Source organism: Polistes dominula, unplaced genomic scaffold (assembly GCF_049000335.1).
Source record: "Polistes dominula isolate Pdom_NZ unplaced genomic scaffold, Pdom_raw_medaka contig_84, whole genome shotgun sequence".
In the NCBI taxonomy this organism is placed as follows: Eukaryota; Metazoa; Arthropoda; class Insecta; order Hymenoptera; family Vespidae; genus Polistes; species Polistes dominula.
This window is the reverse complement of record NW_028300944.1, coordinates 3042074-3064956: the sequence shown is the minus strand read 5'-3', so window position 1 is coordinate 3064956 and position 22883 is coordinate 3042074. Positions and strand designations below refer to the sequence as shown.

Genomic DNA, 22883 nt, shown 5'->3' with positions numbered 1-22883 from the left:
AATATCAATTTAATAACATACTAATTCAAGTTTGATATTGTTGAAAACATAAAAAAAGAACAATTTAAGGCAAACAATGTAAAATGAAATTAAATTTCCACGATATAAATTTGAAAGTAGATATATTTTAAAACCTATTGTCTAAATTGTTGACTAATGGAAGGCTAATAGTTTGGAAAGAATTAAAATATATAATATATATATATATTTATTTATTTATTGTATATGTTACCGTAAAGACCGAAATTGAATAATGTCAAGATTCACGTGTCGTTTATATGTGCTGTCAACAACACATACAAAATACACAAGTACCGAATATTTGGATTTATTTTTATAGATTAATATTTTTGACATACATCATGACCATGGACAATAAATCTTTACATTATCCAATTTTGATCTTTCACGGTAATATTATATATTAAAAAATCAAAAGAAACATACTAACAGGGCTTCGTATTATAAAAAACTATTTTCAGTCAATATAAAATTGTTTATTACATTCTTGTTAATAATCCTTAATAAAATTATTGATTGTATATAAGATTTTAGTTTAAAGTATCGATAGTTGTGTATAGTATTTAAAAAGAAAAAAAATCATATCCACACAGTTTTGTAAAAATTGTACATAATTAATAGCAAAAATAGACAAAATTTGTATATTGCGCAATGCATAGACGATTAAAAATACATGCTTATGCAATATAATGATTTGGAATAGGTTTAAATTGATGACCAATGACGATAAGTAAGTTCTACAATGTTACTACATTTTATACTCATTTTCCGCTTGAGCGTACTCATAGAATTTAATTTCAATGTATTGCTATAATATATCGATATTATACTTGTTAGCTTTAATAAAAAAAATTCCAAATGTAATAGTTTATTTTAATGAAAGTTACTGAAATTTGTGCACAAGTAAATAGTTGCAGAAAATCATGGATTGATGATTACTTATTGTTATCACTTATTGTTAGAGAGGAATAATTCTCATGTTTCATATATCAAATGAAACATTATAAATTTGTGTATAAAACATTAAATTACTTGTGGTCAATGTTGGTATTAACTTTGAACTTACTTGATACTTAAATAGATCAGTCCATAGTTTGGGTTTAAAAATATGCTAATAAAAAAAAATAATTCTTTTCAATATATATTCGTTTTTGTTTAATAAGAACTGACAGTGTTCTAAAACAATAAGTATTATGAATGTTAAGTATGTGTATATTATATAAAAATGCATCACATATTGGTGTTGCAAACAACTATGAAATATTTTCAATTTGAAATTTGCAATTTGAAAAAGCACTTATCAAGAAAGGGACATAATTTAGTATTCATATATGCTTTTGGTAGAGAACAGTAGTAGAACAAAGATTAGTCTATGACCAATGTACGCGCGTGTCTATACTGCTATTATATTCCCCTTAATTTAAATGATGAGTAATCTATGCATATATGCTATTAAAAATGGAAAGCTGTATTAAAGATATCTCATAAATGACCCACAAAGAACATCCTCACTTTTAATACACAATTTTATCAAATATCAAATACGTATTGTCAATGTGTCTTGACGTAAGTAAAGTAAATGATTTACTTTATGAAGCTTATTGCGCTATAAATTGATTGTATAGTTTATATAAAATGAAGCATTGCGTATAAAAAAGCTCGTGATAATGATTGGCTCTTAATAATTCACAGTTCATATAGATGTCAGTCTTTGATTTATGCAAATTTACGATATCTTTTTTTTGTAGCCCCATAAAGATAATTCACCATCGATATGTCGTAAATTCGTTTGACGGTGAAATTTATAAAACTGTTCTTGGTTAAGTACATCATAGTAGGAACAAAGTTTTTGTTCTTACGTTCCCATGTAAAAAATACGATGAGATATAATAACACCTGATGAATTATGTTTTTCCAAAAGCAGCCACCCACATTAGAATTCCCATTTTGTGGCAGATTCATAATCTGTATCTCCTAAACGCAAAACACCATTTTTACCTGCAGTAAGATATCGACCATCAGTAGATTTAATGCATAGACGAGATGGTTCACGCATTTCCAAGTAAAAGCCATCAGATGGTATATCAGAATCAACAGTTACTCCCTCACTATCTGCATGCCAATATTTTCCATTTTGTCCTAGATACAAAAAATAATGTTTAATATTTTAATATTATTTACAATATAAATATATTGAAATTCAAATAACAAAATCAAAGTATTACCTTTAAATCTGACAATGTCACGTTCGCATCGTTCAACGCGAATTGTCTCATAACTAGCTTTATTGCACTCAAGCTTGGGGCTAGTTGTACTTTTAGGACCCACAAAGCCTTGCTCACATCGAAGTACTAAAACTGGTCTGTTTATCAAATAGAAATAATATTTACAAGCATCCGAATCACTTCCATTAGTAAGTTCAGCATTTGCATAAAGGTGGCCAGAGCGTTTAGTAGCTATGAATTTGCCATTGTTAGCACGCAATGCCACTGTACCATCCTCTTGCCAAACAAGATCAAATAGAGCATTTGAAGACTTTTTGTGATCAGCAGCTTGGATGCCACCACCAGCTTCCAAACTCCAATAACGGTCCTGCATTGTACGTACGTACCATCGTTTTGTGACACGATCGAATTCCAATTGAAATGTTTCATGACCAGAAATTTCATCTTGATTTGCAGTTACATCCACTCCTGAAATATTTGTAAATAAATAATATTCGATATGCAAAAATGATGCTTTTAACTATTCAAATATCTTATAATTGTAATATACCTTGTTTTACAGAAACATATCGCTGATTAAGAGCAGCAACAAAGGAGGCTTGTGGAAGAGATTCTTCCAAAGAAAAAAGTTCGTCGCGCGTTACAGTTGTGGATCTAGATTTTAATACAGCCTTACTTCCAATCGGTGCTAAATATGCTCCATTGATATCTCTATAATTAATTAATAATGCATTGAAATATTATTACATCGATATAGAAATATTTACAATATAATCGTATAATATAAAAACCTCAGTGCAAGTAGTCCTGCATGAAATTCAGCCGCAAAAAGACAGTCTCTGGTACAACTGTCTAACAATTTACCATCACGGGCAAGGTACTTATTATTACAAGTATGAAGAGCGTAATGTCCACCCTCTGATTTCACATGATCTCCATGATCATCATCGTGATCTGCCATGGCTGCGGGACGAAATTCCAAAGTAAATAAAGTATCCTCGCCCCATGGTACTGGTGCATCAACATGAATTTCATCCTGTGCTGCACTTAAGTGAGCAAAACGTTTCCTTCCGGCAGATCTAAGATTTACCTAAAGTCAAATATTTAATGAATATTCTATTCATTAATAGAAATATTTGTATTTTTCAACAATTAATAAATAAATCGAAGATACGATCTATACCTGTGGCCTGGCAGCAAGATGTACAAGCCAATATTCTGCTTCACCCGGTGCTTTAGCTATACATTTTAATTCATCTTGACTAGAGCCTAGAAAATAGCCTCTCTGCGTGTTCTTTAAAGCCCAACGACCGCTACCTAAAATTAATAATAAACATTTCAGAAGATCTTGACGTGAAATATTCATTATAAACTATATTGAAGAAAAAAAAACAAAAAAATCTACCATCAGAGGCCAGCTGTATTTGGAAAGCACAGCCAGGATCATTAACATCTTCCGTTTCGCAAGTCACGTTTCCAAACTGATCTACAGCCAAGTACCGATCCAAATGAGAACGAAGAAATACTTGCTGATCGCTACCTTCCAGAGTCCATAATTGTTTCTTTTTCAAGCTTGATCCGTTAGCATTAATTTTGAATCCAAAGGTTTCAGCCGTAAGATATTTGTATTTTCCATTAATCAATCCAACCTGATTGGAAGAAAGGACAAATATATTAATTGATAAATTGAATATCTTGTATAAATAATAAATCAAAAGTAAAACAGGAGAGTATCGTTCAAAATGAATAAGACAATAATTATATCAAAGTGTATAATGCCTACTGTCCATCCAGATTTTTCAACACCATTTTCGGGTCCCATATTCTCCGATCCGTTGCTCTGCATTGCTTTTAAAATTGGCCAAAGTTTAAATTACTCGCTCCTTATCGTATGAAATTCTCCCTTTTACGAAAGCCGTAAAGCTTTGTAAGTAAAGGAGTAATTTTAAATCCGAGATTAATCCTAAAAGCATCAAATTCTATTATTAATATTAAATATAATATAAATATTGTAAATTATATAACTGATATATCTTAACACTAGATATATCAGATCAGTCATCTTGACTGGTCGGGCTATTTTAATTCAAAATTTTTACTTTATGTAACATTTGAGTATTGTCAATAATTAAGCGTTTTGTTATTTAAAAATGTCTATAAATCCATTTATTTATTACAATTATTATTGTTAAAAATTTTTTGTTATTTTTTAAGAGTAAATAAAGACTGGAAGTCTCAAAAAGCATTTTTTTTTATACACCAGTCATTTTGACTAGTGTGGTAGAAATAGGTATACTGAAAATGGTGGTATATCTAGTGTTAAAGACTCTGTAGGTAGAAGTTTTATTTAATTTTCCATTCTTCAAAAAAAGCATTTATTTCAATAATGCAAAAAAATTTCAATCTTTATCTCGAATATGAAAAAATAAAAAAAGAATAAGGAATCTTCTAAACCGGTAGCGGAACGTTATCGACGTATTATCTCACAATGAGATGCTTTCTTCTGTAAAGTCACTCGATGAAATCTCGTCTTTGCATATCTCATTTAAAATTGCGTGACATTGAAAAGCTAAGAAATTCGATACATGAATTATAAATTATGCATTTGTAGAAATTTCTCTTTAATTATGTATTTGGTCAGTTTCATATTTATATAATTAATCGAAGAATTCCATAATTATCCGAATTCTTAAACAGTATGCGAGAATTAACAAGGCGTATAAAGTTTCTAAAAGAAGTTTTAGCGAAAACGGGACTTTGAAGCGAGGTGAGTGAACTGGACGCAGAACGAAGTATTCTGTGCGACCACCTGTGTACTCTGGTTTCTTGTCTATTATGACTACGTAGGTAAACCCTATACCAAAGCCAGTCTTTCCGGCAATAAGTTCTCGAAAAATAAAGTACACCGAGTATATACCGCAAAAGAGAAAATAACGTATGTAAGTAGAGGTAGGCGTAATTTAGCGTGTTTGGGCTATGAACAAAAAAACAAAGAATGAAAATAATAATACGTCGAATCCGAGAGTGTCCCTGATAACTAAATTATACAGTAGTATGTTGCATTACGTTCTTTGTCGTATAAAAATTTATAATTGGTGACAAACAGTCAAGACAGAAAAAAGAAAAAATATCAAATAAAATAAAAAGACTAAAAAGAAAGAAAAAAAGGACGAAACTCGAATAATGCTCAACGTTCAAAAGGAAACAAGGAAGGAAGGATCCCCGCCCTATCCCTTCCTTATACATGGCAGGGCGTACAGCTAGCAGGTATTGATCCTAGCCATTCGACAGGACTGCTATTCCAATTCGTTCATCAATAGTTTCGATATATACAAATGAAATCGTTCATATTATGACATTAAATTAACAATCGTGATAAATCTTCCTACTAATCTACAGAGAATGAAACAAAAAACACGTAATACCGTTTAGTTGATTCGAATAGTAATGTCATTATGATTATTGCGGTTCCCTGAGCTTTAACATCTATTACGGTCATTAACCGATTTCAACGTGCCGTTGATCAAAAGTAGGTTAACGTACGCATCTTACATTATGACCGCATTAAATAACATTTCCTTATTCGACACTCGAGTTTATACATGAATACACATATGCGCATCTGCTTTGGAGCAATGATGCGCAAAGAGGAATCCATCGAACGGTAGTTTTCTCGATTTACCATTTACTGTTAATCTTACAATATATATGATGTATATTCGTAGCCTCGAATAGCTGCATATAGTCATGACATTCTCTTAATTAAACTAACAGAATCAGAGATTCAATTGATCGAGACACTTTGTAAATCGATTGTTCGCTGACCGTTCATTGACTGATCTTGATTATCATATACAATCCTCAATGTTCTATAGCAGTAACAACGATACTTTGACAATAGCATTTGCGTCATTAGTTATAACTAATGTCAGAAATTGATTTAAGTCAAATATAATATTCCATTATAAAGCGGAAAGAGAAAAACACCCGGTGGGTAAACGGATTTACTAGGACGTGAAAAGAAACACCAATCGTGTTTTCGCATTAATGTTGAATATTTACGAACTATAAACTCGAAAATCTAAGAAGGAAATAATGCCAATATTTTATAAATATTATTCGCATTATAACGGTTTCGTTCACACGAAGTAGCTTTGATTTTTCTATTATCACAACGATACGATCGAATACATGGAAGCATGATGTCGATAAAAAAAGGCTGCAGCACGAGACGCTATCAGAAAAGACCATAACATGCTACGTCAACATAATTATTATGGTTAGAGTGACGACAACTAAACATACAGACCGCATTACGAGTCTACTCTTTCGTTTTTTTTCTCCTTTTAAATTTATCGAGTAACGACTAGTTGAACATTATTTATTGTTTTTCTTAGCGATTCCTAAACCCTTTGCAGATCAAAATGACATATATTATTAAATTTAGATTTTAAACGTATACATTCATTTTAAATAATAAGCACAAATATTAAGCATACATGGTCGATAAACATTTGACAATATGTGAGAAGAATAAGATATCGTACAAAGGCAAAGAGTTATGAGGGGGAAGCAGGAGGAAGTTAGGAAGGTAGGAAGGCAGGAAGGCAGGACTTCCGCCGGCCGGACGGCCCCACCCAGGTCCCAAGAGTCGAGGAAATGAGAAATGAGTCACTGAGAAGTCACTACCCCCGATCGTCCTCGAAATATAAAACACCCCTTGTCGTGTCATCCCTCCTGCAAAGCTCCCAATGGCTATATCAGCTAAATATAGATTGCAATGAATGTCTTGGTTAAACGCCAAGTGCCGAGACCTTCGATTTTCGTGTGTGCATGACCGCGTGTCTCTCTGTCTCTTCTCCGAAAGACCGACCCTGACCTCGAAACGTTCGACGAACTCTCGATGCCGTCGTACGTACCTAACCGTTCGTCTATAATCGTTCATGAAGTAAAAAAAGAAAGAAGAAGAGGGGAAAAGAATATCTTCCATCCTTCTCTACCTCCTGTGGCTACCATAAGCAAGCAAAGATGGTCGGTGTGCGTCCTTTAAACTCTCCTTCTTTGTAAAAAAGGACGACATTTGTAACGTCAAAGAGTTCTTCACTTTGTACTTTTTTTTTACTACTCACCACTCTTCTCTCTTTCTCTTTCTCTCCCGTGGTACGCTCTACTCGAGCTTAAGAGAGAGGATGTACGCGCGTGAAATAGCACGAGAGGAAGAGAGATAGATGGAAAAAAGCAGACTTCGGTAGATATATTTGTGGTACTCGTGAAAAGTGGAAATAACACACAAGAAGAACAGCACACGCGACTCGACGCTCGTCGCGCTACTGAGGGCCGACGAGCGTCGGTTCCATACGCCAGGATACTCGGTTATTGCCGTACACTAGGGTGGGGGAGACAACGAGGGGTTCCTTCCTTTTGCCTTGACAGAGGGAGAGAGAAAACTGAGAGAGAAAGAGAGAAATAGTAGGCGCACGTTCATACACCCAAGAACGCGCATCCAACTGTCCTCTTTCTTTCTTTCTTTTTATTTGTCTCTCTCTCTCCCTCACTCACAGTTTGAAACTGGTGAACTATGAAGCTGCGTTGTTGGATCTACGATCACGCGCGATTTTCACGGAGCTTGCTCTCCTCTTGACGGTGTGTGTTTCTTCCCCTCACCGAAAGCTCCAGTACGGATCGATACGGACGAGAGCTGTCTCGTTACACCTACTCGTTATTAGTAGTAGTCGCGTCGTCCCTCTAGATCAGGTCCCTTCTTCTTCTTCTTCTTTTGTTTTCTTCTATAAAGATTTCAAATACGCTACAACGATATTCTCCCGCGTGATCACGATGAACCAGGAAACTTGATACACGTCGACGACCACCGCGCGACTATGACTTTCTTCGTTCCAAGAGAAATCTTCGCTTTATTAAGCGTTCTTCTATCATTTCCATGGTTATTTGCGGTTTCGTCAATAATAACCGATCTAAAATTAATGTCATACTTTTTCACTTTAAAAAGTATCCATTTTTCAATAATATAATAATAAAATAGATTCATATGATATGTCGTGTCCAATTAAGGAATGATCGCTAATTAGGCTAAATAACTTAGTAATTTAATTTGATTTAGCTCGGGAAACGAGTTAAACTTTTCGAGCGTGTCTAATGAGCACCACCTTCTCTTCTCTCGACTCAAAGAGGAAACAGTGCGTTTTCGAAATTTGCACGAATTTATTTTGTTCGTGATTTAGTTGGAAACTATTTTACAGTTACCTTTTTCTCTCTGACCGCACAGCAGATCGTGCGATAATTCGACACGATTCTTGATTGTTTCCGTTTGCTTCTCTTCCTTTTGACTCCTCTATCTTTATCAATTTGCATCAATCACGAACAACTGCGGTGGATTCTCTCGTTAATGATATGCTATTCGTTACAAAACGAATCACGTTTATAAAAGAAAATTCTTAAAGCTAAACGGAGAAACACAATGAATTTAGTCGTCTACATTGTCTCTTTTTTACTAGGAAGATGAGAAAGGTTACTCTTTGAGAACTTGGTGTCATTATACATTTGTATCCACAGGAAATGCTCGAGTTTCCATGAGCTCTGCAAATGTAACAACAACGGTTACGGCTCGTATAACGTGCTAATACTTTTTCCAGTATTCCTGAAAAATAAATACAATGTTTGACATATGTGTACATATATGAGATTCATTTTTCCGAAGAAATGGATATTCTTGAAGAATTCTTTCAACATTACAAAACAATCGTTAACAAATTGTATTATAATTTTTCTGAATATCCCACCATCCTTAAAGAGATTCTCTTATTGAGAACAAGAGATAAATCATCAACCTTATTTTGATGCGAACCCGCAACGATGACGGATGAATTGATAAAACGAATTGTCTTTTATATTCTCGTTGATAGACGTTGCCAGATATGAACTCGCATACTCGTCATGTTTAGCCAAGCATTTTCTGAGAAATAAATACAATACAGTCAATTAAAAAGACAATTTCATTTCGTTTAAGCTTTTTTGTTGCTAATACCGATTTAAATGGAAATGTCTCTTTGTTCTTTTCATTATGTTCAATTTGAAAGATGGTATATCACAAATCTTACATAGGTAAGGCACCTCTTCGGAGTTTTCTTCGATCTTTCATATTTCATTAAATATTTCACGTAACAGCCTATTTTAAACGGACAATATTAATAAACATTACATGATATACATAAATCGAAAGATATTTGAATTTTTTTCCTTCATTTGAAACATAAGAATGCATAAAAAAGAAAAAATACGATCATAAATTTAATTTATTTACAATTAGTAATGACCATAAAAGTGATAACGCATTGGTGTGATATCTCGTTATTACTTTATTATACATTGTTTGCAATTGAAAGCTAAAAAAAGATGTATTGTTCAACACAGAAAAACTTTGTTGACTTTAATTCAATAAATTGCAAGACTGATGTTAAAGGGTAGAAAATTATATCAGATAGACTTCTTTTTCAAATAATTGCGCGAATCGGATTTCTTCTTTTTAAAGTATCTTGCGATTTAACACATTGCATACGGGAAACGAAATATCTCGTTTTCATGTTTTTTCGATTTAATCAATGATTAAAAACAGCTGTCGCCAAACTTTTTGACCTCACGGACCACTAATAGGATTTTTTAAGTGTTAAATATATTTATAAAAAAAATTGTGATCTAAGAACACATAAAATGTGCCTAGTTAATAAAATGAAACTATCCATTGTAATCAAATTATGAAAGCTATGCATTATTATGAATTGAATTATGTTTCAACATAATTACACAATTCAACATATGTTTTCAAACATAACTTAACATGATGAGTAAGTATATTCCACATTTTTATATTCCATATTTTTCGCTAGTGGTCCGCGGACCACCACTTTGGCGATCTCTGATTTAAGGAATAAAAATTTGATTTTCTTATTATGTTACCAGATTAACGGAGTCTCGCGTATTCTCCTAACATCTAATTAACAAAAAAAATTAATCAGTGGGTCATTACAGCTATTGCAACATTAGCTCTGTATCCTACCTTATAAAGTGTTTTATTGTCGTACATTATGTTGTTATTTCAAAAATTACGATTTACTTTGTAAAGAAATAGCTTTTTAAGAATCATTTATATTTGTAGTCTTTTAAATGATAATAAAAAATTAGAATTATTTAATGAAATAGGCTTTAATTCTAAAATAATAGCAAAATGACGAATGGAAGTAAAGAAAATAAAAATCAATGTGAATTGTTGTTTGATGATTTATTGAATGAATCGAATAATACTGCAGACGAAAATAAATTCAATGATAATAGCGAAATTCTTGAATTGAGTAATGTTATTAGACATAGAAGTAAACTCAAAAATGTGCAGTTCCTGGAAACGTGTTGCACGAACAGTGTGCCGTATGCAATGTGTTAATTTCATCGTGTCTCCGGTTTCCTTTTATTTTCCTTTTCCTGAATATCTTTACGAAAGATTTCTAATCTTCCTTTCTCTTAATTCTACGAAATTTACGATTATGTACAAAGTTACCTTATCGATGATTACCATCTACAGAGACAGTAATCTTCCTTCTCTTGAAGGAGAAACTTGACTTCCTTTCTTTATTTCTTTTTTCGATATCTTCACGATATTACTGCTTTCCGAAAATTCGAGTCTCAAACTTGGCAAGGAAAATCGACCCTTTCGAGAAAGTATTTTCATATTCGTATCGTTTAAGTAACCATTATCTTTTTCATCAACACATTTCTTAATCTTCGTTACTCGACTTGGAATATTCAATTTTAAATCTTCAAAACTAAAATCTTGCAAAAGATCTACTCTTTCCTTGCTAGCCCTAAATTCACTCAAATTACTGTCGAAACTAAACGATTTGAAATTTGAATTGTCTCGGTTTTGCTCATCGATCATTACATTTGAATTTATGCTATCGTTTTTAACAGTAGATCTTTTCAATTTGCGAAGTGCTAAATTTTGAAGACACACTTGAATCTTTCTATGAACATGTTCGTTCGATTTTATGCTTCCCATTTTACGCCTTCATTTTCTTTCTCTTTTAATTTTTTCCAAAAAAAAAAGAAAAGATCCAAAATTTTACAAATCTTTAATGTCGCGTGTCATTAAGTGTGAATTGAATGAAATAATATTTTTAGCAAAAAAACGCATAACTTTTGTAAGAGTAAATATTAATACAAAGATAAGGAAGCTTGTAATGATATCTTGACTTCCTCCATGATTGAAAAAACATCGAATTGTAATCGGATTGTAATCGATAGTTTTTGCGATATTGAAATGATCTTACGTCTGACATATTAAATCTGATCAATTAAATTTGGTTAAACAATTGTTTATCAAAACGTGTCTTATCAAAATAAAATTAATTAGATTCTCTCGTTTTGTTTTCTATCTTTTACATGATCACATTATAATTCCTCTAGATTTATTTTCAAAAAAATTGTGTACAATGGTTCAGTAAATTTTGCTGCATCAACGAGACGATTCTGTGAGAAACAGAACATTTGAAATTGTAGACTATATTTGCAACGGACATACATTTAAACAGCTTACTGACTCGTCTAAGAATAGGCGACTATAGGATATTCAAGCGGAGTAGACCATGACCGTGACCGTGACCATGACCGTGACCGTGACCGTGACCGTGACCGTGACCGTGACCAAGCCAAGTTATCTATGCAGTCAGTGTCATCCACAATGTTTGTCAGATAATTCATCAAGGGGTATGATATTTTTAGTATTAATGGCGATACTTCAACAAATAAATTGTATTTCCCGGATGACAAATATCAGCCGCTAGCGTTTTACAAAACAAAGATAGTTACTATTAATAAAAATAAAAATAGTGAGATTAACAAGAAAAGTGAAGTAACCAATCGTTATTTTAGTTTAATTCTAAGGATAACTGTTAGGTCAAGCTAGTTTGAAAAGATGATGTCTGGAAGAGAAAGGTATAAAATGTATATTTAATATACAGCAACTATATTAACGATTACAATGTATAATGCACCGCGTAATACAAATAAATACACATAATACACATGAGAGACAATAAGCTACTAGACTCTGCATTCATAAATTGCAAATCTTGCGACATACCGTAAAACAGTACATTAAAAAATGATTATTAATAGAAAAGACTAAAGAAAGTAATAGTATGCAAATAGATCATATATACGATAGCATTTTTACATGAAAAATATATTACGAAATAATAATTAACAAGATATTAGATATAACAGAGGTTGTTTCTTTCCAATCATATAATCCTGGGAACGCTTTTTAGATTTTGAACGTTCATCAATTTGTATCTATTGCAGCATTTAGCAACTATGATTTTGTTGTGAGGTATAAAAGGTCTATACTACATTGTTGATAATTATGTTACATTAGGTTACGAATAATCTTAGCATATACAAAGATATTACTTAAAATGCTGCACAGTCTGTACTGAATGATCCATTGGATATTATCATTTTTACAATTACTAATGTCTGTAATGTGCGCTATCCCTTGTGATGTTAACATTCTAATATCTTTTCGTATTAACGAAAAACTTATAAATGAACCATCAAAGCTACTCCAATTTAATGGACTTATAATAAAGATTATAATTTTCTATGGAAGCTCACAAACAGAAAATTTATAATATCAATGTATTTAATTATATTTAACTGTAATGCACTTTGTTTAATTTTGATAAATATACACATACTTTAATAAGGTACTTGTGTACTCTTACAAATGATCACTCAAATACGAAGTAATATAATAAACTCTTTGATAAACAAGGTTTACTAATTTAGAGTTTATATATTTCTTCTCGATTTAATCTTTTACCTTAATAAAAGTATAAATTTCATTTTTATGCGATATGATATCCAATTATTAAATTCAAATATTATGTACGTGTACACTTGAACACCCTAAAGATCGTGTTATCCCAAATCCTTATAATTTGTTATTGTTTTTATTTCTTCTTTATTTTCAATAGATAAATATCACGGGATCATTATTGTATATCATTTAAATTATTCATTCACAAATTATATAATACTTTCCACTTTGAAATACTTCAACATTTTTGACATTTGTAGATTAATTCTAATCTACAATGCGGTACATTTTTCTACCGACCATTCATCATAAACACAATGAATTCTACTTTGCGACTCAAACATTTGTGAATAGTTGATTATAATGGTAAGTGAATGCTAAATAAATACCAATATATGTCACTCTCTTCTCTTATTATTTAATATGTATAATTATTTCTTATGGTATCATCAACCACAACTCAAAATCATTCGAAACTCATCAAAGTATATCTACGGTGGTATTTTCTTCTTATCCTTATATTTATAATTGCGAATGATTGTAAGGTTAAAAATCGTTCTCTCATAATTTGTTTTTGTTCTTTAATGGAATGACAGCATAGATTTATTCCTTCCAATCTTTCTTAATTTCAAAAGACCACTCCCATTTCAGATGTTCGTGTTTATCATCGTCAGTGAATAAAGAACTAACACTGTACGAACCTCGTGCCATAACTCCTGCAGGTGCATCTTCGGCAGGAGTGGTATATGATTGTACTTCGGTTTTTGGAGGATATGACCCAACCATATGTGCCATTTTGTCCACTATAATCAAAAATATATATGACATTATCAAATATTATAACTTTATATATACATAAGCACAACAGTGTGTTTTTGTTTACCTGTGACTCCTATTAGTGAAAGCACATACAAATGAATAATACTAATATCATTATATATAAAGAGTGTGATAATATGTGTTTTTAATAAGTTAACAAAATAAGAGGAAACGCACCTGGCACACCTAGGCGATAAGTTTTCTGCACGTACTTTAATCCATGTACAATTTCACGTTGCACGATAAAATCAATTCTAATTCTGTAACTAACTCCTTCTTTGATAACAAAAGTTTGTTTCTTCAATTGCGATAAGTCACCAGACAAATCCAATTCCATATCAGGACGGTCGGCTACGCAAAGAGCTAATTTCTTAACTATTACTTTCCTAGGATCATTGGGATCTACAAAAATATATTATTAACATATTATGTATCTTTAAGATATTATTCTTAAGCTACGTATAGATGAAGGTACGTACCAACAATCACACCACCAGCTTTTGCCTCTCCCAATAACGTTTCTTTGTATTTTCTTAAACTTTCATCTTCCTTATCTGCTTCTAAAATTTGTTCAATCGTCTTCTCTGGAGGAGGTTTATAATTTGATTCGACTTCCAATTCATCCTCCACGACATCCACATGATCAGTAGTAGCATCGGACATTGCTAAAATTACAATACAATTTATAATATATTAGAATAGATTTTTCATTTTAGAAATCTTTGTACTAATAGTGCCCCCATTAAAGGAAAGGATACTATTACTATAAAAAGATCTATGAATTGAAGTAATATATATATATATGCATTATATATATTATATAGTTATATATTTACGTGTACATGAGAGTTTACACAGAGATACGTGCATGCATAGACGAAATATATATTATTATGGAATCACCGAATATTTTTAGAATCCTTAAATTCGATCTTAACAAACTAAGAAAGAAAATATGTATATCATTCAACTTATCATATGCTGACGAAGATCGTACAAATATGTAATGATCATTCAAATGAAAAGAATCGAACAACTATATAATTAAATAACAATCGCTTTCAAATATGTACATTAATGTTATACTGATAAAAAACGACAAATAATAATGAAGAAAAAATGCAAATCAACTGTTTTGCTCGATTGATAAGCGTATACTCTATGGCAATATAGTTTTTCTGGAGAAAAGTATATTTGCAAGACCTAATTCAATTATTCATACTTACCGAATAGTTTGATTGTTGAACAAATGAATATAACACTATGATTGATTCGTTTCCAAAAAAAAAAAGACTATTTGGTATTAGCGACGAATATTAATCTTATTTGTCCTGCCCCTCTTCTTCTCGCAGCTTTGGGCTTTAGCAAGCGGAAGATACGAACAACATGGCGACAACTAATAGGGCGGGTACTTCCTGTTATCTCTTAGAAAGAGGTTATGTTTCTTTTCCAATAATATCAAATTTTGATAATCACGTAAACTTACTTGCAAATAAATTTTTTTTTTTAAATAATAAATGGTATAATATATAAAAGCAATATTTTGTTGAATGCATGATTAATCAAAATGTGTATACATAAATTTTGTCGGATTTTTTTTTTTACTTTATTGAAGTTTTTTTTTCTTTCTATTTAATTGACAAGTTTTATTATTCTAAATAAAAAACATTATTCCACTGTCAACATTTAAAAAGTATTCAGTACATGTCTATTAATTGTTTTTTAACAATTCGTGACAATGATTTAAAAGTATTTCTATACCAGTTTGATTTCTAAAGTTTGTTTGACAGTTTTTTAACTTTTCAAACAATAATTCAGGATAAATCTTTGCCAAGTGTATCAATACATCTGAAAAAGATGTAATATAAATTATTATTTTTTTTTTTTAAATAGAAATATTTTGGAAAGTTTTATAAAGCGTAATATTTACCTAATACAAATTCTTGAAACTTTGGTTCCGGGTCATCTAGATGTATCAATACCGTCGTATAGAGGCAATCTATATAACTTTTACAACAAATTATATTGTAATCTTTTGGAATAGTAAACCATATTTCTACAAGAGCTTCTAAAGCTGCCCATCGTATTTCATCACTACCATCATCTAATCTTTTCAATACACTCGTACATACTCTATGAATATGATCTTCTTTTACACAAGACAACTTATGTCCAATTGACATCATATAATAAATAGCACGCAAAGAATAAAGCCTAGTTTTTTTCATATTATCATCGACAAGCGTAATTAAAATAGGAATAATTCTATCGAAAACAGATAAATAGTTTTCTACGGTAGAAAATATTGTGATTTCACATTCATTCGCTTTGTTGTCAATTTCTTCGTTAACGATAGTAATAGAATCTTTGACATGAGTGGAATGAATATCATTTTGTAAAAGAGCACACAAACATGAAATGGAAGCTGTACGTAAAGCTTCAGATATTCTACCTGCTGACCAAATGAGATTAGGAATAATGCATATTTCTAAAATTTCATTAACAAATTTAGGAAAATCAATGATGCATCTGAGAGATTGCTTGTTGCATAACAAATATTCAGATAGTAATATTAAATATAACAATCGCAATTCCATGTCTGTATTTTTGCTCATAATATCTTGTAGCATCGGTAGCACAATATCCATATGAGTAGCAGCAGCGATTGAAGTACGTATTAAACATGTTCGAAATATTTGATGTTCTGGACTATAAGTTGTCCATGAATCACAGTTATCACAAATAGACATTAACATTGCTTTTATATGATGAAGAAACAGATCTTCTGTATTTTCCAACGATTCTATACTTGCGAGCACATCAAATAATCGATCTGCTTCTTTGGAAATAAACTTCTCTGTACTCATAGCAAGACAAGTAAATATGACAGTAAATAAATTCTGGGAAATAAGGACGCATTCCTGAAACATTGGATTATCTATGATATTATCAATTTAATAGTTATAAATAAGTTTAAGAGGAAAAGTCAAACCTTGTTGCATACTGTTAAAAGAGAATCGCAGCAAGATAAAAGTTGTTGCTGATAAATACTTTTTTTGCTACGACTAATATATGATTGTTGTAAAAAATTGCTGATTTTTTCTATATGAGGTAGAAGAATATTTGTTTCTGTAGATCTTATAATAGCAGAAAATGCTTTTAAATGACCTGCTGTAGGTGAGTTTTCTAACGTAGGCAATACTAAACGACAATAAATTTGTGGAGGTACAAAGTATCCTAAATATTCTGCTGCAATTTCTATATTATCCACAACTCTCTTATCTTCATCGTTACAAGCTCTGTTAGAAAAGAAAAAAATAGTCAAAATAAATAAACAATAATATAATAGTTGAATAAGAAAATGTTTTATATACCTATAAATTGCTGGTAATAATTTTTCTATATGTTGAGTTACATATTCTTCCGCGTTTAGTATTAAAACGCTAAGTAATTGTGCTGAACGAAGTCTTATATCAGCCATCCAGTCATCAAGTTCACGTGTTATTCCATTTACCAGTTTACATAGATTTTCTTGAACTATAGTACGACATCCTAAGTTTGGTCTGGTAACTGAAAAAAACAATGTTTCGATAAATATTATCTTATATATTGTACCTCAAAATGAAAACATACTATTAGGTGGATAATGTTTTGGTTTCTCTATGAGAAAGTCCATTTTATCTTTAAACTTTTCGTCGCTTTGATTTTCTTTTATATACAATTGACCTGCTTCGTCCCACATTTTTGCTGCCGAAACACGTATCGTTTCTATTTCATCATGAAGACCCGTTAAAATAAGTGGAAGAATTTTATGCCACCAACTGTATCTATCTCTTAACTCCACTAACCAATGTCCTGCTACTTCTACAACAGCTTTATACAATCATTAAATTATGATGTATTATTATTATAAACAATTTGTTATTAATTGTACATATGTGTATAATTTATTAATATGTTACCTGCTCTAACAACTCCGCTTTGATCAAAGAGTCTTTCAGCTAAAGGTGTTGCAACTTCTTCCATAGATTTGCTATTACCATATTGAATAGCATCACCAATTGTTTTAACAGAAGCTACTCTGACTCTATAATGTTGATGACTAAAATTACTTAATATTGGTTTTATTAAAGTTTCAGAATAGGTATAAAAATGCCTAGGTACAATTTTTGCTAATTCTGATATACATTCACAGCTTTCTCTTTTAGCGTTGGGATACTTATCCCTAACAGTTCTTGCAAGAATTCCTATTATCTCATCCATATATATAGAAATATGATCTTTATATTTTAAAATAATAACTTTTAAGAGAGTAATACATTTTAGTCTTACTTCTTCGGATGGTTCTATATATTCTTCTGGACTTAAGCGTCTTGATAATACTGGAATCACATAAATAATATGTTTATCATGCGGAGTCAATAAATTCAAAAAATTTTTTAATAGTTCTACGGCACGATCTCGACAAACTTCTGCTTGATCATTTAACAATTTAATCAATGGTCTATTTAATTTATCCCATATTTTTAATAGATTGTCAGTATCCAAAATTTCCTCTTTTTCAAATATTGCTTTTAGAATTTCGTTCAAAACACGTTTTCTTCTTTCCTTATTCTCAGCTTCTAATGACAAACAAATTCTATTTAAACCAGCTTCAGTTTCAGTTTCAATTTCCAGTGACATTTTTCTTTCAATAATATTTTCTTATTAGTTTTTAATTAAACACTTTTGTTTATAGTCAGCTTCGAACTATATTAAAAACAAATATCAAATGAAGAAGACAAATATAATCGGACAGCAATTATTACCATGGTTACAGGCGTATGTATTGAACTGCTAATTTTTCTAACACATACATACATCGACATGCATCAATTCTTTACATTGTTACAAATATATGTTAAACTCAGAATCTTAATTCAATAATAGACATTTATTCACATTTTGGATAATAAAATACATAATATTTTTTAAGAATGTAAAATATGAATAACATTATTAACATAAGCTTGATATGGCAAAACATAAAAATACTTTCATATTTTATACAAGTCAATAATTATTATGTCATTTTTTTTAACACGAATGAAACTACATTAATACCAAATTAATTTCTAAAAATTGTATATTTTTAAATAAAATATCCTGATTTTATGGACATAATTCTGTTTATGGATAATAAACAATATAATAATTTCGTTCATGGATAATAAACAATAAATTAGAAATTCGTTCAAGTTGAGTGATTAAGTTAAAAAATATAAATTATATTATATGGCATACCTTTTTTTTATCTTGTTTATCGAATTTATAGAACTTTTAGAATATTTTATCAAATTTTAGAAATGTCAAGTGTAAGAAATAAACTTACATCTGTTGGTAATTAAAATATTTCATCCTTTTTAAGAAATAATTTGTGAGTTATAAAAATAGTATGCATAATTAAGACGTAGATATGTTTTACATTGTCCCAATATTGAATAATATGAAGTATTCAACCATTTAATTGAAATTGAATTTTTTCTTTGCTAAATTTAGATTTTGACTGTAAATTATACAAATATCTACATATTTTCAATCTTCTAATGTAACGTTTTTAAATAAATAAGACATTGATTCTTTGTTGTGAATGCGCCGAATAGCTTCAGCTAGTAAAATGCTTATGTCAACAGTTTTGATTTTTGGACACTGCATTTTTTGTACATCATGAGGTACGGTATTGGTAACAACAACCTAAAAAAAATATTAAAATCCAGTTAGTTTGTCACAGTAAATGTTTTTTATGTTATTTAAAAGATTTGACTTTGCTAAAATGGAATGTAAAAGAATTCATTACCTCATCAATTGGTGATTCTTCAATAAGTCTAGGTGCATCAGAACTGAGCAAACCGTGAGTAGCTAACACATAGATTTTATATGCGCCTCTTTCCTTAAGTACTTCAGCGGCAGCTACATAAGATTGTACATCATCTATCATATCATCCTAATGAAATGAAAATAAATATATAATTATATAAGAAATTAATTGTGTACGTATTAATTTGTAAAATATCTTCTTACCACCATAATGGCAATGCGTCCTCCCACATCTCCTACAACATTAATTGGAGGCTTTTCTTTAGCAGGATGCATTGGTACACCCACGCCTACCTCCATCGTTCTTGAAGCAAGTGCTGGTGGAGAATAACGTCCATCGTTCATATCCGATTCAGCTTCTCTTTGTTCTCCATGTATAACTGCTATTCCTAGACGCAATCTTTCTGCATAGCTAGTTGCTTTTTTTGCGCTTCCTGGATTTCTTGCAACGATTACAGAATTGTGATAATCAGGTATCTAATAATGGCAGGAATATAGAATATGAAGTAATAGATATCCCATAATTATTGATTCAACTTCAAGAAGAAGAAGAAGAAGAATATAACTATGCGAGTAAAATATTGAAATTAGTAGAAATCGTACTCACAGATTCTTGAATATATTGTAATAAAAAGGGACTGGCTCTTAAATTATCTACAGGAACATCAAAAAAGCCTTGTATTTCTTTTTGATGCAAATCCATAGTAATTATATGTGTTAATCCGCTTTTGCATAACATCTTTGCTAAGAGTTTGGAAACTATACAACCACGCTTACGCATTTTACATTGTTTAGAATAAGGTAAATAAGGAATTACTCCGACAATATTTTTTGCAGATGATGTTTTACATGCGTATGCCATTATCAACAGCTCCATTATATTATTATTAACATCTTTTGTACCAGTTTGAATTATATATAGATCTTTACCTCGTACAGAATCACTTATTTCAACCATAGTTTCACGATTCGATTTATGGTATACGGAACATCCACCATGCTTTACACCAAGGCGACTTAAGGATATAAAAAAAAAAAAAGAAAAACAAAAAAATACATTAATGTGAGAATAGTTGTTTATCAAATTGTAAACAAAAGTATTTTAAATGATAAGTAATTTTTGGAATATATTCAACTATCGTTAAATATTCATTAGGCAATATGTTAAAATGTAACATATTTAATCAACATAATTATCTCTTACGTAAAAAGATGGAAATGTAAAGAAGATTAAAGTATAACTTACTTGGCGATTAGATTAGCCAACTCTGGATGTGAATTACCCGCTATTAAAACGATATCCGACGAAACTGGTTTATCCATTTTAAAAGAAATAATTTCTACTTGTTCTTCTTCCTTCTATCAAGATTCGGACAAAAGTATTACAATATCTTCTTATTAAGGTCCTTTAAGAGTCGTTCTCTATCATAGACGATTATCGTGCAACTTGTAAAAATTGAAAATTGATTAAACATCTATAATAATATTATCTTAAATCGTTTTATAGAACTACGCGCAAATTCTTATTTAATGTAATGTTGTATGATATTTGATATTCGTTATTGAAATCTGATTTAAATGTAATTATCGTGCACTTGTTATTATATTAAATAAAAATGAAAGCTTGTAAACAGAGTTAATTGTTTTAATTTGTCTTTTTACCAATCGTCTCCGAAGAACCGCTCACCCGTCGCTCACTGGCGCAAGTTACGTAGAACTATAGTTGGTACATCGGTCTTTCATGTGACAGAAGGGTAAAGCTCTGTAAATAATATGCGATAGAACATCTAACTGACGAGAAAAAAACGTATTTTCCATCGCTTGCATTTAAATATTAATTAATATTAATAAATATCACTTAAGATATTTATTTTTTTTCGAGATTTAACGAACGTTTCCATAGTTAAAGAACGCCATTGTTTTTCCCGCGTTTCTAACATAACGAATCTTCAATTTCAAATTTCAAATTGGCGCCCTTTTTCTGTACACGAGCTTGCTACGGTTAGTTTACAACACGAGTCAAGCATAGTACAATTTTTTTCCACCACTGCAAATGGCGCTAATGTCGATGGTCATCCTATGACGCATAAAGTGGCAAATCTTTTTTATTAGATGGTTGAACCAGGCCGTTCATTTTCGGTCCAAGGCTTAAAAGAGTATACGGTAGGATTTAATAGAGATTTGCAAAATGGCATGTTCTTATGGGCGTGCGATTCTACTTACATGTAGACGTTCAATATCTTACAGTGCACCAAGATATATCAGACGGGGTAATTCATTTAAATCTATTTGTCAATTTTATTATCATTTTTATTCTTTCCACATTAGATACTTCTTAATTACGTAATGTATTGATAGTTCTCAAAGTATGAGTTTTACTGTCTTGTCTGACGAGATTGCTGATATAGTCAAATTTCTTGTGTCATTTGCAGAGTGTGCTGATCCATTGGAACATGCAACGGGAATAGAAAAACGAGAAAAACTTGCTCATCTAGCTGGCGAAGAAGTAAGTTTTTATCATTTACGTCAATATATGATCTCTATCATTTTCACTCTATATTATTAGTTCATTGATATATTACATACTTGTATTGTTTGACATTGTCTTCTATTAAAATTGTATTGATTATTTTTCTCTATATTCCTCCAAATACACTCAATAATAGATCATTTGTCGTATTCTCAGGATCCTTTTAACTTGAACGTTACAAAACGTGGACCTGGCACAAAAGAATGTCCAAATCTGGTACCAAGTGCATTTAACAGTCGTTTGGTTGGATGTATCTGCGAAGAAGATCATTCGCATATAAACTGGATGTGGTTACACCAAGGAACTCCACGACGTTGTGAATGTGGATATTGGTTTAAGCTCGTTGAAAAAGCTCCTGTTTAATAACACATGAGAATAAACTAGTGAACTGTTTAAATATATAGAATTAATATTATATTAGATAAGTAGAAAAATAACAATTATTTATTGCCTATCCATATTTAATTTTTCCTGCTTTTACCATGCAAACTTTTGTTAACGACGTTGTACGATACGAGTAATAGATTGCATATTATTATTGTATTCA

At 30.9% G+C, this 22883-nt stretch overlaps 5 protein-coding genes and 1 long non-coding RNA gene across 12 annotated transcripts; 2 read left to right on the top strand and 4 right to left on the bottom strand.

Moving 5' to 3' along the window:
- Positions 1-475: 475 nt before the first annotated feature.
- Positions 476-8102, bottom strand: singed (fascin domain-containing protein singed). 4 transcript variants are annotated; one of them, XM_089171742.1, is made up of 8 exons: positions 7963-8102; positions 4030-4209; positions 3652-3895; positions 3430-3563; positions 3038-3336; positions 2797-2957; positions 2247-2714; positions 476-2160 (listed from the first exon to the last, which is right to left on the bottom strand). In XM_089171742.1, exons 2-8 carry the CDS (start codon positions 4090-4092, stop codon positions 1955-1957), a joined length of 1575 nt encoding a protein of 524 aa, XP_089027868.1. In that variant the 5' UTR covers positions 4093-4209; positions 7963-8102; the 3' UTR covers positions 476-1954. The 4 variants fall into 4 exon arrangements, with proteins under 4 accessions (XP_089027868.1, XP_015188864.1, XP_015188863.1 ...); XM_015333378.2 differs by lacking the exon at positions 7963-8102 and adding an exon at positions 7806-7916; XM_015333377.2 differs by lacking the exon at positions 7963-8102 and adding an exon at positions 7376-7781.
- A 1864-nt stretch (positions 8103-9966) lies between these two features.
- Positions 9967-12458, top strand: LOC149032824 (uncharacterized). The gene is made up of 2 exons (XR_016176335.1): positions 9967-10105; positions 10221-12458. It is a non-coding gene; the product is annotated as an uncharacterized LOC149032824 (long non-coding RNA).
- LOC149032823 (rho GDP-dissociation inhibitor 2-like) lies at positions 12242-15335 on the bottom strand. Of its 2 annotated transcripts, XM_089171750.1 has the most exons (5): positions 15177-15335; positions 14430-14615; positions 14128-14352; positions 14015-14023; positions 12242-13934 (listed from the first exon to the last, which is right to left on the bottom strand). In XM_089171750.1, exons 2-5 carry the CDS (start codon positions 14611-14613, stop codon positions 13735-13737), a joined length of 618 nt encoding a protein of 205 aa, XP_089027876.1. In that variant the 5' UTR covers positions 14614-14615; positions 15177-15335; the 3' UTR covers positions 12242-13734. The 2 variants fall into 2 exon arrangements, with proteins under 2 accessions (XP_089027876.1, XP_089027875.1); XM_089171749.1 differs by lacking the exon at positions 14015-14023 and having other exon boundaries at positions 15177-15334.
- LOC107073008 (rho GDP-dissociation inhibitor) lies at positions 15222-18733 on the bottom strand. 2 transcript variants are annotated; one of them, XM_015333381.2, is made up of 6 exons: positions 17913-18733; positions 17584-17823; positions 17325-17520; positions 16943-17249; positions 15881-16871; positions 15222-15798 (listed from the first exon to the last, which is right to left on the bottom strand). In XM_015333381.2, the coding sequence occupies exons 1-6, from the start codon at positions 18631-18633 to the stop codon at positions 15662-15664; spliced, it is 2592 nt and encodes an 863-aa protein (XP_015188867.2). In that variant the 5' UTR covers positions 18634-18733; the 3' UTR covers positions 15222-15661. The 2 variants fall into 2 exon arrangements, with proteins under 2 accessions (XP_015188867.2, XP_089027866.1); XM_089171740.1 differs by having other exon boundaries at positions 16943-17520.
- Positions 18734-19429: 696 nt separating this feature from the next.
- LOC107073009 (phosphoribosyl pyrophosphate synthase-associated protein 2) lies at positions 19430-21606 on the bottom strand. 2 transcript variants are annotated; one of them, XM_015333382.2, is made up of 6 exons: positions 21469-21606; positions 21053-21252; positions 20414-20822; positions 20011-20283; positions 19787-19933; positions 19430-19683 (listed from the first exon to the last, which is right to left on the bottom strand). In XM_015333382.2, exons 2-6 carry the CDS (start codon positions 21127-21129, stop codon positions 19525-19527), a joined length of 1065 nt encoding a protein of 354 aa, XP_015188868.1. In that variant the 5' UTR covers positions 21130-21252; positions 21469-21606; the 3' UTR covers positions 19430-19524. The 2 variants fall into 2 exon arrangements, with proteins under 2 accessions (XP_015188868.1, XP_015188871.1); XM_015333385.2 differs by having other exon boundaries at positions 21053-21519.
- Positions 21607-21915: 309 nt separating this feature from the next.
- LOC107073014 (cytochrome c oxidase subunit 5B, mitochondrial) lies at positions 21916-22753 on the top strand. The gene is made up of 3 exons (XM_015333398.2): positions 21916-22076; positions 22239-22312; positions 22493-22753. The coding sequence occupies exons 1-3, from the start codon at positions 21995-21997 to the stop codon at positions 22697-22699; spliced, it is 363 nt and encodes a 120-aa protein (XP_015188884.1). The 5' UTR covers positions 21916-21994; the 3' UTR covers positions 22700-22753.
- Positions 22754-22883: the final 130 nt, after the last annotated feature.

Bases quoted from the DNA above. Each gene is read 5' to 3' on its own strand.
- singed (XM_089171742.1), bottom strand. From the start codon at position 4,092: ATGCAGAGCAACGGATCGGAGAATATGGGACCCGAAAATGGTGTTGAA. The intron at 3,564-3,651 runs GTAGATTTTTTT...TATTAATTTTAG, and splicing joins AATACAGCTGGCCTCTGATG to GTAGCGGTCGTTGGGCTTTA. The intron at 2,161-2,246 runs GTAATACTTTGA...TTTTGTATCTAG, and splicing joins TGACATTGTCAGATTTAAAG to GACAAAATGGAAAATATTGG.
- LOC149032823 (XM_089171750.1), bottom strand. From the start codon at position 14,613: ATGTCCGATGCTACTACTGATCATGTGGATGTCGTGGAGGATGAATTG. The intron at 14,353-14,429 runs GTACGTACCTTC...ATATTTTTGTAG, and splicing joins AGCTGGTGGTGTGATTGTTG to ATCCCAATGATCCTAGGAAA.
- LOC107073008 (XM_089171740.1), bottom strand. From the start codon at position 18,633: ATGTCACTGGAAATTGAAACTGAAACTGAAGCTGGTTTAAATAGAATT. The intron at 17,521-17,583 runs GTATGTTTTCAT...TGTTTTTTTCAG, and splicing joins AAAACATTATCCACCTAATA to TTACCAGACCAAACTTAGGA. The intron at 15,799-15,880 runs GTAAATATTACG...CATCTTTTTCAG, and splicing joins GTTTCAAGAATTTGTATTAG to ATGTATTGATACACTTGGCA.
- LOC107073009 (XM_015333382.2), bottom strand. From the start codon at position 21,129: ATGGATAAACCAGTTTCGTCGGATATCGTTTTAATAGCGGGTAATTCA. The intron at 20,823-21,052 runs GTAAGTTATACT...TATATCCTTAAG, and splicing joins TTGGCTAATCTAATCGCCAA to TCGCCTTGGTGTAAAGCATG. The intron at 19,934-20,010 runs GTAAGAAGATAT...TCATTTCATTAG, and splicing joins GACGCATTGCCATTATGGTG to GATGATATGATAGATGATGT.
- LOC107073014 (XM_015333398.2), top strand. From the start codon at position 21,995: ATGGCATGTTCTTATGGGCGTGCGATTCTACTTACATGTAGACGTTCA. The intron at 22,077-22,238 runs GTAATTCATTTA...TGTCATTTGCAG, and splicing joins ACCAAGATATATCAGACGGG to AGTGTGCTGATCCATTGGAA. The intron at 22,313-22,492 runs GTAAGTTTTTAT...TCGTATTCTCAG, and splicing joins CTCATCTAGCTGGCGAAGAA to GATCCTTTTAACTTGAACGT.